Source organism: Gadus morhua, chromosome 3 (assembly GCF_902167405.1).
Source record: "Gadus morhua chromosome 3, gadMor3.0, whole genome shotgun sequence".
Lineage (NCBI taxonomy): Eukaryota > Metazoa > Chordata > Actinopteri > Gadiformes > Gadidae > Gadus > Gadus morhua.
Genome location: NC_044050.1, coordinates 21,633,065 through 21,655,134, shown reverse-complemented (window position 1 = coordinate 21,655,134; position 22,070 = coordinate 21,633,065). Strand labels below are relative to the sequence as shown.

Here is a 22,070-nt window from a genome sequence, read left to right as displayed (position 1 = left end):
AAGTGTTGTCTCGGCTCGACAGAGCCCTCTGGTGGCGGTCTCTTTCTTTACACCAAACAGAAAGAGTCCAATGTCATGCCTTCATTTACAAATGAACCAGTATAACTAACAGTTTAACTTATATTGTCTGTTTCATGAAATTTATATTACTAGGAACACTTTACACACACACACACACACACACACACACACACACACACACACACACACACACACACACACACACACACACACACACACACACACACACACACACACACACACACACACACACACTGTTTCTTCCACTGGGAGGCACTGTTGGCATTCAAATATTTACACCTTGATGCTTTGACCTTCTGATCAGAATCAACTTTATTGGTCAAGTTTGCTTTAAAACCACAACGTGTTCGATCAGGTTCCGAGGCACTCTCTCTCTCAGTGTACAGGAACATGTAAAAAGTCTTAAAAATGGTAGGCCTATTTGTGGAAAAAAAGTGTGTATGAATATTTAATATTGGTCAACAGAGATATTGTCCATTTTGTGAGGACTGAAGATGATGAAGGCTGACCAATAAATTATTACAAAACTTTGTCCTCAAAACCCTCTCTGCCTGTCCTGCCTAACAACTTCTGTCATCCATCTGCATGGATGTGTGTGTGCCAAGACAATCCTAAGCCTACAGCTGACCACCCAGCTGTGCCTCTGGCATACTAAACACATGCACACACACACATCGTCTGCAAACCCAAACCCACTCACCCACTGCGCACGCACACACACACACACACACACACACACACACACACACACACACACACACACACACACACACACACACACACACACACACACACACACACTTTCTTAAAACACACACATACACAGGCTGCAAACACCAACACACACATTCAGCGCACACATGCACAAACAAACACAAATACACACACACAAACACACACACACACACACACACACTGTGAACACACGAAAACGCACTGCACCCACACTGACACACTTCATACATGATAGATGGTCTGAAAGTTGGAGCCATGTGAACCATTTGTACAACCAAACACACACACACACACACACACACACACACACACACACACACACACACACACACACACACACACACACACACACACACACACACACACACACACACATTCACACCGCGTGTCTTGCAGACTCTGGCACTGCAAGGTCAACATGAGGAGTATGTCCAGAATTAGCAGGGTCCGTCCATTGGAGTGGAATTGTCGGGCTGCCACGTCCACTGGCGTGCACGGCCAGGGCTGGTGGGGCTATAGCCGGGGTTAGGTTTCTGCTGTGTGGGCCGGTTGGATGCGGTCGGGCGGGCAGCTCGTGTGTTCCGGGACCTTTTAGAGCGAGGTGCCAAGACCTAAACGCGCACACACGGAATGATGTGCCAGTTCCAAGCACCTGCCGATGATATAAATTCTGACAGTTGGAGCCATGCAAAGCATTTGTGTAGCCAAGCTTTGACACACACACACACACACACACACACACACACACACACACACACACACACACACACACACACACACACACACACACACACACACACACACACACACACACACACACACACACACCGATTTGCAAACGCAATTTGATGCTTTAATAAAGTGCATGTTGCAGGTAAAGTGTGCATGTGTGAATGTGTGTGTGTGTGTGTGTGTGGGTGTGTGGAGACATTCCATCCATTCATGCTCTTCCTGAGGAAAGACGGAAGCATCGGACCCCCTGCGGGGAGCCTCAGAGAGGTGGTCCACACGCTGCCGGAGGGAAAGCGCAGCACGTCTCTTCTGGACGTCCTGCCAACTGTCCGCTTGCTCGTAAGTCTATTTAAGGGGTACAGTCTGGTTTGGTGCCAGGCTGGTTTTTCTAACCCACTGATGTAGTGACCCCTAAAATGGGTCACAAATGTGCGCCTTTATATCGAGAGATTAATACAAGATCCAGGAAAGGTTTTTATTGTCTACAGCAAATGTATATGCATACATACACAATCACAATCTCTCTCTCTCTCTCACACACACACACACACACACAAACCATAATCCACATGCACACATAAAACTCACAGAGCTGCATATTGTACACTTCTGTCAGAAGAAGGGACCGGTATAAAAAGCTTTTGTTCAAAGCATACCATTTCATGATCACATGAGCATGAGCTATTGAGCACAATATTTACAAGCTACGGTATTTACAGCATTAATTTAAGCAAATGGCTCACTCTGCCATTATTACTCTACTAATGTTTTGTAGTTCACATTTTAAACATTATAATTGTACTAGGAAAGAACTACACTAAAGTATTTTAGTGACATCCTAGACAGTATAATTCCTTTTATTATTTGTTGTCAACAGGTTTTCAGTTGAAGCCAATCACTGCCTGGAATTCACCAATAATTTCTTCTCCGTAATGCATTTGACTGGTAAGTGAACCCACTGTTTCAACTGGAATTCAAACACTGAGATTTAAAACCCAGTATTTTGGGCTGAGAGTTCTAGGAAGGGGGGGGGGGGGGTCATGCCCAGGGCTACGTCCCACTGACACTGTGTGATACTTTTCAGTAGAGTCGTCGTGTATGCCCCCACAGGTATACACCGGTACACACACCGTGGCGTTATAACGCCTGAGTATCTAGATGTACGATTCCGAGAAGCTTAAACCGTTCATCGAAATCGAAGCCCTCCAAACAGCCACATACACACACACACACACACACACACACACACACACACACACACACACACACACACACACACACGCCGGAGCCCCCTCCCCTCCTCCTTTCATCGAAGAGTCTGTCCAAGGGAGCTTTGTCGCCATGCCAACAATCGGAGCAGGGCAGAACGTCCAGGAACTGGTTATCGGAGACCGGTAAAAACATCACATTTCTCTCCTGTCTTCTCGAAACGACGCTCTTGTTTTAGCGACGGTGACGAAATGGAATAGATGACTGTGTTGAAGATCATGGAACGTACGACCACGTTTACCACACAACCCATTTTTCCTGGTTTCCCTTTTTGGTCCCCTCCCCCCTTTAAAAATAAAAGTATTTCCTCCGTGTCGGCCTTTCCCATTGTTATACTTCACAAGCGCAGGCAGACGCACGCTTGCGCTCTCTCTCTCTCTCAGGTCAGGTCCACTTGACACGGGTTAATACGGGCTTCCTGCGCCGCTTGGTAGCGTGCCAGGAAGTCCTTGTAGCGCGGCGCGCAGCCCAGCCACGCTTCCCCAAAGTGAACGGAGCCGGTGAGCAGGTACTCGTCGTCCCCTCCAGGATACACCCCCCCTCCACCACCACCACCACCACCAGCTGCACCTCCAGCCCCACACTGCAGGGGCACGCTGAGCTGGCCGCGCCACAACCTCCCCCTGGCGCCACTCCGGGAGAACACGGCGCTCTTCTGGTGGAAGAGACGACTCAGGCTCACCGCGGCGGAGAGGTGGCCGTCGCCAGCGGCCCCCAACGACGAGGTGGGGGAGGGGGGGGGGGAGCTCACCACGCCTCGTATGAAGCCCCTGCCCGCTGTGGAGGAGGGGGAAGGAAGAGGTTTAAAGACATCACACCACAATATAAAGTAAGCTGATGGCAATAGGATTATGTTCAGTGGTGGTGGGTGTGTGTGTGTGTGTGTGTGTGTGTGTGTGTGTGTGTGTGTGTGTGTGTGTGTGTGTGTGTGTGTGTGTGTGTGTGTGTGTGTGTGTTTCATTAATTACCAAAGTCACTGGTACACACAGCCATCAGGACTTCCTCATCTGAACATGGTTTACAGGAAGCTGTGCGGAAGGGGAATATTGTTTTATACCAATCAAACCATGAAAATCTGAAAATCAACCTTTGGCCCCGTCAGGTACAACAACTAACCCGCCGTTTTTTCTACCGCCAAAAACCCCATACCCCGAAATGCCGTCTGCTATATGGGTGGGCTACCCACAATGCATTGCGCCAGACGGTCATGATTGACAGCTAAGAGCTGATTGCTTGACCCCTGGGTTCAACCTTAATGGGAGCCTGGGACTGGTGACTGACAGAGGTTGAGGGTGAGGGAGAGGGGAGGTGGAAAACAAGAGACGATGAGGTATAACAAATAAGCGGGAGAACACAGAAGGAACCAGACTCGTAGTGGGGCCTGCTTCTGCACCGTCCAACCCACGTGTTTATTTTAAACCAGACACTACTCGTGATCTGGAGCACACAGCTTGTGCTGCGGCATCTTAATTAGCCCGGGAGCTAATTACTTCCTTTGTGTTGACCTCTGTCAGCGGCGCCGTCAGTCTGTCTGTCACTTTGCATTAGCTCCCACTACTGGTGAGACTACACGGAAACACCTGATTTAAACACATTAGCAACGTCCATGTTGGGTGTATGTCCCGGCATAGCGGTAAGGGGGATCGTATCCCAGACAAAAGGTTGGGATACGAAGACTACCCACAGGCATCCTCCAGCGAGATCCAAACACCCCTACTCACTCACGAATGATCACTAACGGAATTCACTGTAAAGGCTTAGTCGACACAACGCGACACAACGTCGACACAACGCAAGGAGGTTTACGGACCCATCAGGCCCTTGCAGAGCCTCCTTACGTCAACCGCAAGGGCCCGACGTGCTCTCCCCAAAAATTGTAACCTTGCGTCGAGGCGACGCAGCAGCAAGGGCTGTGATTGGTCCGCTCACTTCAACCCGACGCAGAACCAAAACAGGTCCACGAATGCGTCTGTGCGTCTGCGTGGTCCTTGCGTTGCGTCGACGTGGGAACCATCACTGAGCCTTAAGTCTGTGAGCCGCCTGGGTGGTAACCATGGCAGCCGGTCCCGTCACGCGTCTCACCTGTGCCAGAGTGTAGGTAGGGGTACATGTTGGCCCCGGGCCCCTGGCTGGGCACCAGCTCGTACTGGAAGGCCGTGATCCTCCTGCTGATGTCCGTGTGGGCCACCGCCTCCACAAACAGCGTGCCCTGGGCCAGGCTGAAGCAGCGCACCGCCCCCAGGGCCTGCTCCCTCTCCCCCAGCAGGACGCTCAGGCCCCCCGCCTGCTCCAGGTACAGCTGGGCCCCCTGGTGGACGGGGACGGGTGTGCAGGTACACTTTAGACACTGTCGCGGGTTTGTTGGAGCGTTCGGTTCTTCTCGTCCTGCTTTTGTCGCGCTTCGTGTGGGATTAATAGAGCGCATCTCATCTTAAAGGGGTGATATTATGGCACCAGATGTGAGTTTGATTAGCCGTTACAAGGCGTTTGAAAATCCCTATGTCTTAGTGACATCGCAATTGGGAGTGTCCCCCTAAATGTACGCAGCCTACCCAGTGGACTGTAGAAAATGTTGCTTAGCTATCCATCGTACATCTAGGAAAACAAAAGGCAGATTCTCCAATGGCTTGAAATGTCTCATGTAATGGCACACCTTGTGGCATAATATCACCCCTTTAAATTATATTTCATATAGATCAGATGAGCAAAAATAAAATTGCAAAAATATTATACAAATAATAAAAGATATATGCATGGACTGAATGGTGGATGGGCGTGTTTCATTCTTGAGAATCGTTGTAGTTCACATTATGTTTCAATTGAGTAGGGAGCAGTAGCACAAAAGTGACCTAGAGCAGCTTTCTGGCTGACCTTGGAGTCCGCCCGTGGCTTGATGCAGGCGTGGAGGCCGGCGGCGCCCCCGGACGACGGCTCAGTGTTGGGCCGCAGGTTGACGATGATGGCCCCGGTAGGGTAGAGCCACGTCAAGGAGCCCTGGGCACAGCGCAGGTAGATCTGCTCCACGTCTCTCACGTGGGGCTCGTGACTCAGGCCACTACATGCGGGAAGAAGATTAAGGAGTTGAAGAATTTTTATTTTTTATTTTAGGAAATAGGCCCTATGTCAATGTCATCTGTTTGGGCTGTTTGCCAAACATAGATAGGCCTACTACACAGAAAAATAGAAGCGTTTCATAAAGAAGATAAAACTGAAAGTCCTTTTTCTCAATGCTTTGACTCGTTTGTTCTCTTATCTTCGCCAGTCAATGGTAATTCAACACCAGTGACTGATTAGATCGTTAGACGTGTGGGGGGCATAAAACTTAACAACCTCGAAGTGCGAAGAGCGAGCTTTTAGTTTTATAGCCGGCAGGAAAGAGACTGGCGCTGATCAAAGTCTGCCATTTGGTTTGAGTAGACACATAAGACATGAAACTGGCCCCTATAATCATGCGTTTATAATGGCAGTTGAAATGATCAATTCCACTTGATAGTTAAAAACAGTAGGTCTACTGTAAAAAGTTTTGGTTCAAAGAAATTTCTCCTTGTCATCAAAATCTTCATTAAAATGCATTAAACACAAAAAGAATACGAATAGGATACATTAAATGAGACAAATAAAATGAAGCGTGAGTATGATCATTGAAATAGGCCTATATAGGCTATAGAATAAACATGAAATTGGTAAAAATGAAATCTGGTTTACGTACATCCAAAACAGAAGCTAAGTCTAAATCCATTCATAATAATGTTACGATACACAATTCGACTGGTTCTTGGCTCATCACGTTACCTTCCTCGCCAGCTGCACTCGTCACTTGAATATTGTGCCGCAGCCCCGCAGAGGAGCGCCGCTGCGTTCCAATACGCGACCCAAAGCCACAACATGGTTCACCGCTTCAAGCAGGCTATGTCCCAAGGATCAGGCAGTTTTCACTCCCACGACGAATCAATTACACCATAAGTCATTAGAATCGGTGCAAAATATTAGTTTGGACTAAGATATACTATGCGGACTACGATCTTTGCACGATGTGTTTTGAGCGGCAGTGTTGAGCCATTGAGGAGATAAGTAGTTAAAATCAGGACTCCTGGAGCACGTCACTGCTCACCATTCAATCCGGCAGCCGCCCAGAGCGCGTGCCAGCAGCTGACTGCTCATAGCGCGCCCACTCCATACCACGCCCACGCATTTCCCCGACTGCGCTCATGTGCTGTGAGCCTCATGTAGGCCTCCCGTATATTCTTGGATTAGCAAACAAACGGGTTATATTATTCCATTGAAAATGAGTCATATGCATCCATGCATGCATCAATGTGCAATGTTCAAAATTCACCTTTCAATGCCATGTACAATATTAACAGCTTTTGAGCCATTTCGTATGTTTCGGTGTACTTGATGTAGGACAGTGCCTATATTTGCATATTTTCTACCCCCACATGTGTATTACTAACTTTGTTTTGGGGTTGTATATTTTATATTCTTTATTTATGACTTTTTTCTATTCCAAACAGAGCAAATGCTCTAAGTTCCCTCTGATATTTATAAAATAAATAAAAAGGTCTCACACATACGTAGGCATGCGCCATTCAAACCCAGAATAAAGACGGACCAGACATAGGGAAAAGTCACACGTACGTCCCACCATTCGGTTCCCGGGTTGTTTTCCCGTGAGAAAACAGTCGGAGCGGTAGGTATGTTACTGACCTGTCACATTCCCACAACAAGCTTCAGCAATGTAACTTATTCGGAGAGCATACCAAACCCCCCCCCCCTATGCTCTCTCCCCATTGAATTCCCTATCACACGCACAAATAACACCAGCTCACCTAGAAGGGTGAGGAGGGGGTAAATCCTAAATATACGACATTTAGAGTAAATTATTTATGAATCGAAAATTTGAATATGTACAGGGCTCCATTGTTTCCAACTAGACGTTCTGCCTAGTCCACTTTCTCTCATCAAGTCACCCCAGAAGAATCTCCTCATGGTGTTGACGTCATGTTCAGTTGTGTTTGACCCTTCGTGCTTCTCCACCCCCCCCTCCCCCTCCACCTCCACGGTCACCTGGCTCTCTTCAAAAATGCTGACAGGAGGAACGTCTGTCATCAGTCCACGGCACACGCCGAACTGTAATGGAGGGGGGGCCGGAGGGGGGGCTCTCCCTCCCCCCTACATGAACTGATCCACACACAGACTGGGCCGGAGCAGCAGGGGACATGATAAAGAGGTGTTAAAACCAGGACCCCGAGGGACGGAGAAAGTCTCAGATGACGGAAAAAGCCTCGAGTGTCTGACCTCTGGCTCTCAAATACTCTTCTGCTATCAGCTCCCATGCCAGGGAGTCTTGTGTGTGTGTAGGTGTGTCGGCTTCAGTCTGTGTGTGTGTGTCTGCTCCAGTGTGTGTCTGCTCCAGTGTGTGTGTGTGTGTGTGTGTGTGTGTGTGTGTGTGTGTGTGTGTGTGTGTGTGTGTGTGTGTGTGTGTGTGCGCGCGCGCGCGCGCGCTCTCCGGGCTTCAGGGTGATGTTCCTTAGAGGAATGTGTTTGTGTTGGCGTGTGTTATCCAGGCTAATGGTCTCAGACAGACAGAGTGAGTGACGAATAAGCTAAGAAATGTACATCTCTGGTCATTCTCTGGAGCAAACCAAGTCCTTACTAGTGGAGTTAAATCTCATGTACGGCCAATTTCTTCCTAATTGCGTTTATCAAAGGCAGTTTCATTCATGTCAGACGGCCCCCTTTCTGGGATACACGATTGTGAGAGGGTACAAATAGAAGTGCTGCAGTCCTTACAACCATATATAGAAGAAAAAAAATCCCTGATATAAATGTGTAGGTCTATGTTCAAAAAACAGCTAAAATCCAGAAAAAACAAAAGAGTTCAAAGTTCCCTGGCCAGAGAGCTGTGTACGAGCCTTGTGTTTGGAGGGGTATCAGGAGAGAAGGGTGGGGGTCTGACTCCGGGGGCTGGCGAGTAGGTGCTAAGCAGATGTGATAGTTTTCTCAGCACTTGGGTGGTTCCGCTGGGGTAGGTCTGTGTATCTGTATATTTTTGTGTGTGTGTGTGTGTGTGTGTGTGTGTGTGTGTGTGTGTGTGTGTGTGTGTGTGTGTGTACGTGTGTGTGTGTGTGTGTGTGTGTGTGTGTGTGTGTGTGTGTGTGATCTATCGGCGTGAGGGATGACAAGCCCCTTCCCTCTCTTTCTGGGTATCTCCACTTCTTTCACCGCTGTTTTAAATCGCTGCTTATAGTATAACAAACCTTTGACTTTTCAAAAACTGTCTTTGAAAGATCAAATATAGATATTTTGAGTAATGATTATTTATCGGTTTATAATGCAAGAAGATGGCACAGGGGTAGATCCATCGGGTGTAATCTGTCCCTCAGTGACCCCCGATGGAAATACACACGTCTGTTTCCCTGCTTTCCACCCAGCTGTTTCCCAACACACTGCAGCGGTCAGGTTTACTGTAAGAAGGACCACTACCCTAACCCAAGAAACATAAGGAGGGAGATTTCTAACGAAACTGTTTGTTTACCTTGTGATAGCAAATCTCCTCTCCGTGTGGTCGATTAAGCCCCGGTTGTGTGTCTGTGTCGTGTTTACAGCTCCGGCACTGTGCTTTCCTTCAAGGGCCCATTGTTTTTGGGGTTCCATAACATGACTGGCAAAAGGAGTCGGAGCTGAGCTGGACCTTAGGGGACTGAAAGGAGGCCTGTGTTACACATGCATGGGGGCTACACATGTTGGCTGAATGCTGCAGGGTTTCTTTTTTGCGAAATCATGAAACCTTCAACTCATAGATGAATATAATTAATTTCCCCTCCTACTCATTAAAACATTGAAAGTACAGTTCGTCTCACATTTATTTATTACAGGTAAACTGCAAATTCAAAAGGGATTTCAGGGGACAATAAGGAAATCCAACAAAATTGTATTTATTTGACGGTTAGTATTGTAAAGGGCAGCCGTGCAAACTCCTGACTGATCAAGTAAAAGGCCTCCCCTTTGAACCTCAGTGTTTTTATATTTATGAGTCAGCACAACACCGAGGTTTAACAAACGATGGGAAATCACCCAGCATCAACCCAAAACGACGTGGGAATGTTATTTTCTCAATGGTCCTGGCCTCTTGGTGACCATGGGAAGTGTAATTTGCAACCATCGCTCCCAATGTTTGGTAAAGGTTTGCTTCTCTGTCACCAACGATAATTACTTTCAGTCCATCATATTCAGTTATTGTTCTATAAAACCATTAAAACCGTTCAGATTTCATTTTAGACAAATGCTAAAAAGTGTAAGACATTAACATTTGTTAAAAAAAACTCACAAAAAAGACATGAAATTGGATGGGGTGAAATAATGGCACACAGCGTTTTCGGTCACTTGCTTGGCATTATGTGTTCACCATGACCCCACCAACACAAGTTACCTTGAGTCCACCTCAGCCCAGCAGCCGTCATGTTAAAAACTCCATCTTGCTGATGTCCTTCACCTCAAGGTTGTCCAGTCCACCTCTGCACTCTCTCTCTCTCTCTGTGCCTGTGCCTGTGCCTGAAGAATGAAAAGGGATTGTGTAGGGCAAGTAATGCCCAAGTTTCTCCCCCTTCTATGTCTTCCAGGGCTACAGTACTGCACTGTGGTCTCTGCCAGGGCTACAGTAGTTGGCCGTGTTCTCAGTTAAAATGGTAATAGTCCACTCCTTCAGTCAGCTGCAGACTCTTCAGGTTATTCTCCAACACACCCTCTGTCATGTCCTGGTTAAAAGGAAGAAGGACCAGTTTTAGAAGAAAACATATTCTATATTTGCTGTATCTTCATGAAAACACCCTGATTCACAATTATTGTCATCATAAATGAGAAACGTTCTATTGAGCGATATTGTCTCATTCCACACACATCTAGGTCTCTTCCTGCTTGGTGAATTGTATGGTTTAGGCTATGATCCGTGTCAATCCAAAGACGGAAATTATATTTAGCCAAGACAAATGGCCACAATTCTACCAGTTAAGGGTTCAGTAAGAAGCTTAGAACCACTCTTTAAATCAGCGTCTGTCTGATTGTATCCAGGTGTGTGTGTGTGTGTGTGTGTGTGTGTGTGTGTGTGTGTGTGTGTGTGTGTGTGTGTGTGTGTGTGTGTGTGTGTGTGTGTAAGACATGAACGGGGTTGTCCTGGGCAAAGGCTGATTGAACCCAGGCCCCCAAAAATTATAACTGCTCCTATTTCCCAAATTGGCCAATCAGGACCCCCTGGAGGTGGGGGTCTGAGATAAATAGCCAATTAACTGTCTGCTTGACTACTCCTCCCCGTCCCTGCACTGTGTATGAAGTAACTTTGAATGAAGTAAGAAGCAATACAACGGTAATCCTAGACACAATACTACGTATGGATAGACAAATAGTTTAACTTATTAAGTTTAAGGGCTTTGAATGAAGAGCTGCCAAATGTGTGTGTGTGTGTGTGTGTGTGTGTGTGTGTGTGTGTGTGTGTGTGTGTGTGTGTGTGTGTGTGTGTGTGTGTGTGTGTGTGTGTGTGTGTGTGTGTGTGTGTCACATCCCATACTATCAATACATAACATAAAGCCTAAGGGAAGAACAATCTCATAAAATAACAATGCATGGTCACAATCATGCATGGGCGGAAACACACACACACACACACACACACACACACACACACTACTTGCCAATTTCACGCATATGATGAATGGCGAAGAGGCTTCTCTGTAATGCAGAACTGGGATCCTGGGCTTCGGCCTTTCCTGAGGTGGAAACAGATGTGAAGTGAAATAGTCTTGCATCAAATGATGGAGAAGACCTGAGTTAGACTGTACATGCGTTACTGGCCTGCCTGTCTCAGGCCTAAACTCAGTAGAGCCTCTGGACTCAATATCCACAGTTAGTGCACCCATTTCCCACCTTGGAGTCCTGATAAGTGTAGAAGCCCTTTTGGATCTTGTTCTCATCCACGTCACAGAAAGCCCTCACCTGAGAAATAGAACATCGTATCAGAAACAAGGACTGCAGCCAGCCACCAATGTATCCCATCGTTTACATGATTACAAGCGTTCTAGTACAAGTCTCGAGGCCCGGTGAGTACCTTCTTCTGATTGGCCGGGCTAAGGCTTCGGTAGAGCTTCCGTCCCTGCTTCCCAGCATTCCATATGGTGAAGCTTTCCCATTGGCTGAGGACCCGCTCCTGTAAGAAGTCCACGCGCAACTTCCAAATAGTTTCCCTGGAAGGAATGTCAATGGAGTCGAGAAATACCATGAACCCTTACCTTCAGCAGATAGAAAAACAAGGACAAAAGACACACACCTACACATCAACCCTCTCAGTGTGTTCTTGTGAGAACGTTAATTGGATTGTCCCTACATAATCATCTCAAAAGCGTGTTTCAAAAAGAAGGGAAATTGTGACTGGGGTCACTGTACACAGACCCTCAGCGACTTGACCCCCGGTCCAGTCGACCCCCACCTCAGCCAACACTGCCCCCGCCCCCATCCCTCTCAGGTCGTTCTCAGACAGGCCCCGCCTCCACCCTGGTGTCCGGGACCCCAACATACCGAGCGCAAAAGGAATGGGAGGAATTTCTGAGTCGTATGCTGGGAAAGTGACTGAAAGTGAGTGCATTCCTGAGTATCTGCTTGGGAATCCCACAACTAGACAACCACATGTGGGTGTGTGCGTGTGTGTGTCCTACCAGATGTGTCCATGTGCACAAACCATCTCAGAAAGAACACAACACACGTTGCTGACAGAGGATGCAGGCAGTAGGGGAGCAACGAGCAAGCAGAAGACAAGATGCTCCTGTGTGTGTGTGTGTGTGTGTGTGTGTGTGTGTGTGTGTGTGTGTGTGTGTGTGTGTGTGTGTGTGTGTGTGTGTGTGCTTCGCGAAAGCATGTGTGCACATGCACGGGGAGAAAGGGGCTTACTCAAGCACAGAGTGCGTTGCGGCTTGCTCGTGGTAGCGATAGACCAGCATACACTGCTCCACCCTGGCCACGCCTCCCCCCTGACGGAGGCTCTGGTAGAAGAAGAGCAGGTCCTCCGGGACCCCCTGCAGAGGCGACGGGTTCAAGGTGAGGTCACGCAAAGAGAGGTCATCATGATGAGCGCACCTACGGTACACTCATTACAGCGACAGTAACAGAAATAGACCATGAGGCTGGAGAATGGTGCAGGAATGGACTGAAAGAGCAAGCTAATGCATTGTATTGAGAAGGTTTCCTATTGGTCGGAAAAACAATATTTATTTTCTCTCTTTCTTATTGTTCTTTCTTTCTAATGTGTTTTTGTTGACCTTTATACGCTTTATCATTATTATTCAACCCAAATTGAGGAAACTTGATGTGGTGAGGGTGTATGATGGTTGGAGGGTAGCGACGGGATGATGGTGTATGCCACTTTGTTTCACAGTTAAAAGCCGGTGAGCTCTTCTGAAGAGAGATGGCCTGCAGAGCTCCTGGCCCAGGCTCGCACCTTGCCTCCCTCGTCGAAGGGTCCCACTTGGCAGAACCAGTCTCTGGAGCAGAACCACGTGGGCATGATCACCGTTGGTCCGTGAGAGGTGTACACCTGCGGATGATGCACTATTAACAACACAAACAGTCACACACAAAAACTACACACTAAATGCCCTACGAATCGACTTCTCTTTTTATATAAAGTTCTTATCCAGTGATATAAAGTGTGATCTTTGATATTTGGTGTGAAATAAGCACAATGAAAACACACTACTCAACTTTGAGCACAACGGTGTTGACCGTACAGTGATTGCCATACAGCCATACAGTGATTACAAGCGACCATTACAGAGAATCACATGCGATCCTTTTGCGTTCACTCCTTTCAAAAGGGAAGTGGGGCACGCATCTAAAAGGCTTATCCTTTAACAAACAAGTATCATCAAACAAAAAGTATTTCAAATCCACCACCAGTTCTTTTTTCCCAACCAATTTTCTCTATTTGTTTATTCTGCCTGTACCGTGACCAGGCCTGGGAATGATACTGGGCCTGGCACTGGCTGCTGCCAGACCAGCTGCAGCCTTAGGGGTTCACCAGAAACTACAACCTGGTACATGGGCTTTCAGGGCACGGACTGCATGCGTTTAATGGTTATTGGGACTTATTGTACACAAACAAGGAATTATATATCCTTATTATTCTCCTTAATGGCTTCAGTCCGCATGGCTAAGGGAGTTTGTGATCAAGCCAACAGTTAGCCAACAACCAGAGTTAGCCAACAACCAGAGGAGGTAAGTCAGCACAATGTAATTGTGAGCCCCCGTCCCCCTTTACCATAACCCACATGCCACCCGAAGCCCCTTGTCAGCAATACTGCCCACACCTCATTTCCATTTCCGACCGCCATCTCTGCTCCTGTCTTTTTTTTGTGTCGCTATTTTCATTGAAATGGTGAATCTGTTTTTTTTGCATTTCAGGTTCATTCTAGGTGAATGTGGTCTCATCCTCCACAAAATGGCTTCTCAGGCCGATTTGTATACAGATGGAATCAGCAATGAAACATCTGGATTTAACAAGAGTAACAGATGGTCAAAATGTTCCTCTCTTGAAAGTCATGGGTCCAAAAAAAATAAAAACTACAGAAATGAAGAGAAAAAAAGGAATGAGCGATGTTATAGAGAACCATATCTAATGGCCTTCAGCTGAGAACTCAGGGTCCACACACACACACACACACACACACACACACACACACACACACACACACACACACACACACACACACACACACACACACACACACACACACACACACACAGCTAAACAACGGAGTGATTCTGCTGCTAGTTTTATCCATAAGGAGTGCTGGAGAAAATAGAGTATAATTATAGAAAAGGAAGGAGACGGGGGGGAGTCGGACGTCTGGGCGCAGAATCTAGGAGGTCACCTGACCCTCCATGAAATGTCATATCATGAGGATACACCCTGTCATTTAGGCTGAGGAGCTAAACAGACGCGTGTGTGTCTGACAAAAGTACAATTTAGTGAAAAAGTGAGCAGCAAAACGTGGAGAGAGAGAGAGAGAGAGAGAGAGAGAGAGAGAGAGAGAGAGAGAGAGAGAGAGAGAGAGAGAGAGAGCTCAGTTTGTTCTCTGGTTCTGTTGTTTCCACGGTTACAGTGTGTTTTCTCCAAAGGATCAACAGATAAAAAACCCAAGTGCTTAGAATATAATTAGAATATACGCGTGTGTGTCTGACAAAAGTACAATTTAGTGAAAAAGTGAGCAGCAAAACGTGGAGAGAGAGAGAGAGAGAGAGAGAGAGAGAGAGAGAGAGAGAGAGAGAGAGAGAGAGAGAGAGAGAGAGAGAGAGAGAGAGAGAGAGAGAGAGAGAGAGAGAGAGAGAGAGCTCAGTTTGTTCTCTGGTTCTGTTGTTTCCACGGTTACAGTGTGTTTTCTCCAAAGGATCAACAGATAAAAAACCCAAGTGCTTAGAATATAATTAGAATACATAAAAAAAGGACTGTATTCATGAAATAGTCGAATTGTATGCATATTTAGCCATTACCTGGCTCCAAGCAAATGCTACTTCAGGTTAAGGCGTTCAGCTGTTAGCCAAAAAAACAAATCCAGTGTACAAATCCCGCACTATTGACCTCCCTGGTGATCGTAGCCAGTCGTTTGAATCAAACAGCAAAGGTTAATATCATACACCATTTATTGACAATGTGTACCTGCAGATTTAATTGACACGTGATACAAGTTCAACATGTACCGCCTCTCATAATGTTGCTTTTATATTCCTTCCTAATTTTATACATTCTACCACAGCCCATGAAGCTCTAGGGTAGAGGTTGAAAGATAAAATAGATGTATAATGCAACATTGAATAGTGGCCAATTGTGTTTATAGTGTGTAACGTTCAACAAAAAACACAAACCCTTCCGACCGTCAAACAAAGAAACTGTTATTATGTTAAGGTTCATCCAACACGAGCCGCACACACACACCCACATCCACACACCCACACCCATACACAGTGGCGTTTCTAGTCCAAAAACAATAACACTGCTTCTGCTCCATAAGCAACAGTTTCCACCGTCCGCCAGCTAGCCTCACTGGCTCATTTACTGGCAGGGCCAGTGCTTCCTCTGGCCTGCCCTCGGTGGGGATGGGGTTAAGGGGAGGACGGGGAGAGAGGGGTGGGCAGAGAGGGGTCGAGAGAGAGGGGTGCACCAACACCGGGTCCCCCGCCCGGAGTGCATTCCTATTTCCGTGGAAAAAAAAAGAGTAGACCGCAGGTACATATCCTGTTTCTATTTGACCCTACCGCCTCCTGGCACATGAACCTTCGTGACCCTCTCTGACGGCACACATACACACGCGCACGAATACATACATGCACGCATGCACGCATGTACTTGTGCACGTGGGCCTCGTGCACACAGTGGCGGGCCGGGCACCTGAGTGAGGAGCTGCTCCGGGGTGATGGAGTTGATCCAGCGTGTGTAGCGCTCGGTGGATCCCTCAGGAACACGGCGCACTCCACAGCCAATCAGCTTCCAGGAACACATATCGATACATAACACACACACACACACACACACACACACACACACACACACACACACACACACACACACACACATTAGATTGCAACAGTCTTATTATCACAGAGGAAATCGACAGGACATGGAGGGATGGATGTGTTATTACAAACGCACATACAGAGAAACAGAACAGGGAGAACAATGGTATCCCTGGATCAAATACAAAAACAGCCCATCCTACGGAGCGGGGCGGGTTGTTTATGCTCGGCAGCAAGCCTGCTGTCTGGCCCGCTGCTCCAACCGCCCACACACCCACGACCCTTCACCTCTGACCTGGCAACCCACCAGCCAGCCTCAGCCCCGGATACGCCTTCCTGCTCGGCGAGCCTCACACACACACACACACACACACACGCACACACACGCACGCACGCACGCACACGCACACGCACACGCACACGCACACGCACACGCACACACACACACACACACACGCCAGAAATGAGAGCTCTGGATTTCTTGGATTCTGCATGTGTGAGTGTACTTCCTTTAATCCAGCCAATAGGAGTGAATTAATGAGGCGCCGTCACAAGTTTACGTTACACTCAAATTTAAAAGATTGTGTTTGCATTTTTCGATGTTACTGCAAGGGCTCCCTAAAGCTGAAGAAATAAACACTATCGATGCATGAATTTTTTTTTTCTTTTAATTATTATTTACTATTTACTAGAGCTGTCAGTTAAACGCGTTATTAACGGCGTTAACGCAAATCAAATTTAACGGCGTTAAATTTTTTATCGCGCGATTAACGCAATTATTTTATAAAAAAAAAAAAAAAAAAGAAGCAGTAGCCTGACTGCTATGTTCAAATGACATTTGTTCAAAGCAGTCGTTTAATTGCACTATAGGCTCTTTTTTTGTATCGTCCTGTTTTGATCAGTGTATATGCCAATGTTGTTATAAAATAAAAAATCATTTGCACAAGGCAAGCCGATGCACTTCACCATGTTGATAAGAGAATTAAAATGAGAAGAATTATGGGACAAGAAAATCAAGGGATATTTAGCATAGAAAAAGAATTTGCGATTAATCGCGATTAATTAGAGTTAACTATGACATTAATGTGATTAAATATTTTAATCGCTTGACAGCTCTACTATTTACTCTTCCAACCTGACCCCGTCCCTTTCACGAACATTAAAAGGTTGGCCTAAAATACTTTCTACTTTTAAAAAGTGAGTCCTCTAAACAGCTAGGGACTCAACACGGGCGGTCATAGGTCTCCTCATCGTGCATTTATAGGGATTAGTGTGCACGCACGCACGCACGCACGCACCCACGCACGCACCCACGCACGCACCCACGCACCCACCCACCCACCCACCCACGCACACACACATACTGAAGAAAAGACAAGGGAGAAACAGGGGAGGAGGGAAGAGGAGAAGCCTACAGCGTGGGGCTGGAGGAGGGCCGCTGCGTACTGGAGACTGACGCGCTGGGACAGCATGACGTCATCCTGGGACACACGGACAGGGCATAGGGGGACACGTGTGAACCAAACAAATAACATGCGATTCGATGCCCCTCGATTGATCATTTGATTTTCATATTCAATGTTAACATTCGGTATGATATCAATCAGGCATAGTGACTTCCATGATCTATGCAATAGTCAGGGTGCACTGACACTAGGCCATCTGGCCGTGGCCGTGGCCGTTTTCACACCTAACCGTGCTCAAATCTGCCAGTGTGAGTGTGGCCAGTCTGGCCAGGCCAGGGCCCCGTTTCCCGAAAGCGTCGTTAGCCTAAGTGGATCGTGAAGTGCGTCGAAAGGGCATCGTAGAGTTTTCACCGCGTTTCCCGAAAGCATCGTGGGGAACGAACGTCTTGAAAACGCTCGTAGCTAACGAGTACTCCAGGGGTGCTCGTAGGTACTCGTAGGACTCTAAGAGAATCGTCAGCTATAGCCTCAGTGGCGACACCATCGGACATTCCGTCTATTGGATGCGTTTTAGTAAAACGCATTGCGCCTTTATGTTCTTAGTTTGGTAATTAATAAAGATTATTAATTAATTTATTAATAAAGATGTTAAAATGGCCAAAATAAAACGGGACAGTCCAGAAAATGTTTGCGCAGGCAGGGCACTCAAAATGTGTGAGAGAAAGTGGGGGGATTTGTGCAGACTGACATAGGCTACTCATAAAACGTAGCATAAAATAATGTACAAAATAAAATACAATTAAAAAAATTAAAAATAAAGAAATAAAATAAATTATAAAAAACAAGCAAAGGAGCAGGCAAAAGGCTGGGATATGGTGGGGATTGGTCACGTTGACGGGAATGTTTAGTGACATGTGGGAGGGTGGAGGGGGTTAAAAAAAAGTCTCAATCACTCTTCGACGCGCATGAAAACCAGCCGCGTAGTTATGAGGGAGGCCGTCCTCACACCGATCTTCCTCGTCGTCATCGTCCTCAGCGTCCTCCGGTTCAAGCAATGCCACCCCAGCCTTAGCTGCAATGTTGTGCAACATAGCCGTCACACATATCACGGCGCATGACTTGGCCGGCGAAAACTGGAGCCCTCCGCCTGACTTGTGAAGGCATCTAAAGCGCAACTTCCACCTCCCGATCGTGCGCTCAACGATGCACCGGGCCAGACGGTGGGCTTCGTTGTATTCCTCATCAATACATACCTTACCCTATTTCCGGAGGGGCTTTTATAGCCAATCAAATTATCAATCAAGGAAACCCTTATGCGGAATCAGATTAAGTCGGCTCTCTTTGCTGCGCAAAGCATGTTTCAGAAATCAGCCCATTAAGATAAATGTAGTTGTCACACAAGCTATTTTTAATTTTTTGTCATATGGAATTATTTCAGGGGGGAAAATGCCGTGAAACGCACAGTGCATTCAGGATTAGGACTGATATATGTCGGTTTAAGCCTAATCAATTGTGTTTTAATGTCTTTAGCATTCATATAATTGCAGTCTATTTTTTTCGTAGGCTACTCTGCTGTTGTCCTTGATGGGGATATATTTTAACCCATTTAAGCACCGTGTCAGTAGACAGTTACAATCCTACGACGTCGTGAGTGCAGCGAATGCGCGTTCACGTTAAGAGGAGTTTCGGGAAACGCTCCAAAGAAATTATCGATGGATCGCAAGATCCATCGGGAGAATGATCGTACGAGCGAAGATCCATCGTTATCGGGAAACGGGGCCCAGGCCAATTTGGCCACTTGGGAGAGGTGTGTTGCTACGGTACGGGCCGCTACGGTACAGATGCTAATGAGCCGACACGCGCACACGCACGGCTACGCAACCTGAGCTGGATGACGTATAGTCCATGCGACGACCATGGACATAATAAAGGCGACGAGCCTTTATTATTAAACGGTAAACGGTAAACATGGCGTCAATGGATGTTTACGCTTGTTTGCGTACTCGAAAAAACCACCAGTGAGTGTGGGCTCTATCTGAGAACGGCTCCAAATAAGCAAAAGACTCAGCAAAGTGCGAACTGTGTTCTCTGTGTTGTTGTCCATTGTTGTTAAAACTCTGACTGGCGGCAGACTTGATTATGGTCCATGCAGCAGACGCTTGGTGATGACATGTTACGACGTGATGACGTATGTACAAGAGCCTACCGTGGCCAGGCCACAGTTGCGACGGCCAACGGCCACGACCAGATGGCCTAGTGTGAGTGCAGGCCAGAGAACAATGGGGCCAATTGAGCACAGTTAGGTGTGAAAACGGCCAACGGCCATGGCCAGATGGCCTAGTGTGAGTGCACCCTCAGTGCAATAGGTGTCGCTTTAGGGAATAAGTTCCCTGCATGTGGCTTACATTTCATTGAGCTGACGCAATAGTCTGCAGGAAAGCTCCATTGTAAATAGTTGCCGGGAGTGCTGGTCAAACTCATAAAGCCATGTCTTACTGAGGACAGAGCAGTGTTACAATGTAAAGCATGTAGTTTATTGTCCCGTGGCTCCAATAATTCACCATCATTAAGGTCTCTTTCAGAATATAAACTGCAAGCGTGTCAAAAAGCCCACTAAAGCATAACACACATGCCCACACACACACTTACCGCATCCTGAAAGCACAGGTAACGTCCAGAACTTTGACGTATTGCCTGGTTTTTGGCATAACCCACTGAAAGAAACACAATCATCCAGTCTGTGTTCCTGCTGTGGGCATTTGAAACAAAGTATAATAATATTACATTGTGCTGACTTACCTCCTCTGGGTTGAGCCGAGTGATGACCAGAGATCACCATGGAAACGGCCTTGGCTTCAAACTTCTCCTTCCAACTCTCAAGCACTGCTCTGGAGGCATCCTTAAGGTTAGGAGCACACACACACACACACACACACACACACACACACACACACACACACACACACACACACACACACACACACACAGTTCTAAATTAACCCTACGTCTTTATAAAGGGACTATATATTGGTAATATCAGGAAGATCTACGCTTGACATGCTTTTCTTTCTTTTTTTGAGGAGTTAAAAAGAGCTTTCATTTTTAGAGCTTTCTTGTGTTCTTGTTAACTTTATGGTTGATCTATTTCTTCATAGTGCACAGTGTGTGTTATTCACACACTGCACTCAGATTACTCACAGTGCTGGCGTCATCATACACAGACAGCTCCAAAGAACCGGTGAAGTCCTGGTTTAAAACCGCCTGTAGACACTCCTCCAGCCAACAGGACGCGTTGTGCACCGGTATGATTACAGACTAGGAAGGAAAAGGGAGCAAAGAGATCATGTTTTCGACTTTCAGTATTCAATAGGGTTAAGTAAGTTACTATAGTCATACTATATGAATTCGAAAATAATATCGCTAGTTATACAGAAACACTCAAGCTTTATTGTGATTTAGTGTGTCACCAATTGCAATCAACGTTTAACACCTCACCACGTCCACTGTGGTCCTCCGGGTGTCCCCAGTTTCCACTTCACACTCCTCCATCCGTGGGCGCTTTGGTAGACAAATGCTTTCCTCTTCCCCACCAAATGTAGGGTCTGGAGGGACGCTAGTCATCTAAACAACGTTGGAGTCACAAACCGGAGCGAATTATTTGATGTGCATGTGTCACTGATAATACAAAAACGAAATAACTGCAACATATAAAACACTGGAGACAGAAAACATTATGTCCGCACTTTACTGTTGGGTATATACTTAAACGAGACGGACTCTTGAAATAATAACATTATGAATCTAATATCTCCGTACAAAAACGTGTCTGAATATACTTCCGCAAATACAAAAATCCAGTTGCTCATTGGCTAACAAAATGTACGGATGCGCTCTGGATTTGCTCTAGAGTGCCGTCAATCAATTGAACTCTGACGTGAGTATCCCGCCCACAATAATGTGAATCCTGTAAATAGAGCACTAGCAGTCGGCCTAGAAAGTAGAAACCATAATGTTTCTATATATTGTCAAGTTATCAAGATTTAATTATAATTTGAAGCATTTGCAGTTTTCATATCCAAACTTGTTTCATTTGTATGTCATCAACTCATGTTTCTGTAATACTCACCCGCACAAGCAGACAGACAGACAGACAGACAGACAGACAGACAGACAGACAGACAGACAGACAGACAGACAGACAGACACAGATGCATCCTGTCTGACCCTGATTAGAGAGAAAAAAGTGAGGGACCGTTTGTGTGTTTGTGCGCATGTATGTGTGTGTGTGCGTGGTGGTGCGCATGTATGTGTGTGTGCGTGGTGGTGTGCGTG

The 22,070-nt window shown here is 46.6% G+C and overlaps 2 protein-coding genes across 6 annotated transcripts; both read right to left on the bottom strand.

Annotated features, from left to right (window-relative positions):
* Nucleotides 1-1,970: 1,970 nt before the first annotated feature.
* metrnlb (meteorin like, glial cell differentiation regulator b) lies at nucleotides 1,971-10,335 on the bottom strand. Of its 2 annotated transcripts, XM_030352078.1 has the most exons (6): nucleotides 10,211-10,335; nucleotides 9,317-9,481; nucleotides 5,650-5,833; nucleotides 4,861-5,086; nucleotides 3,747-3,806; nucleotides 1,971-3,555 (listed from the first exon to the last, which is right to left on the bottom strand). In XM_030352078.1, exons 2-6 carry the CDS (start codon nucleotides 9,433-9,435, stop codon nucleotides 3,158-3,160), a joined length of 987 nt encoding a protein of 328 aa, XP_030207938.1. In that variant the 5' UTR covers nucleotides 9,436-9,481; nucleotides 10,211-10,335; the 3' UTR covers nucleotides 1,971-3,157. The 2 variants fall into 2 exon arrangements, with proteins under 2 accessions (XP_030207938.1, XP_030207939.1); XM_030352079.1 differs by lacking the exons at nucleotides 9,317-9,481; nucleotides 10,211-10,335 and adding an exon at nucleotides 6,571-7,137.
* qtgal (queuosine-tRNA galactosyltransferase) lies at nucleotides 9,627-21,585 on the bottom strand. Of its 4 annotated transcripts, none has more exons than XM_030352077.1 (13): nucleotides 21,234-21,585; nucleotides 20,937-21,053; nucleotides 20,538-20,637; nucleotides 20,388-20,452; nucleotides 20,144-20,233; nucleotides 17,748-17,813; nucleotides 16,208-16,303; nucleotides 13,262-13,357; nucleotides 12,715-12,839; nucleotides 11,879-12,014; nucleotides 11,698-11,766; nucleotides 11,466-11,540; nucleotides 9,627-10,535 (listed from the first exon to the last, which is right to left on the bottom strand). In XM_030352077.1, exons 6-13 carry the CDS (start codon nucleotides 17,802-17,804, stop codon nucleotides 10,455-10,457), a joined length of 735 nt encoding a protein of 244 aa, XP_030207937.1. In that variant the 5' UTR covers nucleotides 17,805-17,813; nucleotides 20,144-20,233; nucleotides 20,388-20,452; nucleotides 20,538-20,637; nucleotides 20,937-21,053; nucleotides 21,234-21,585; the 3' UTR covers nucleotides 9,627-10,454. The 4 variants fall into 4 exon arrangements, with proteins under 4 accessions (XP_030207937.1, XP_030207933.1, XP_030207935.1 ...); XM_030352073.1 differs by lacking the exon at nucleotides 20,144-20,233 and having other exon boundaries at nucleotides 21,234-21,359; nucleotides 21,482-21,585; XM_030352075.1 differs by lacking the exon at nucleotides 20,144-20,233.
* Nucleotides 21,586-22,070: the final 485 nt, after the last annotated feature.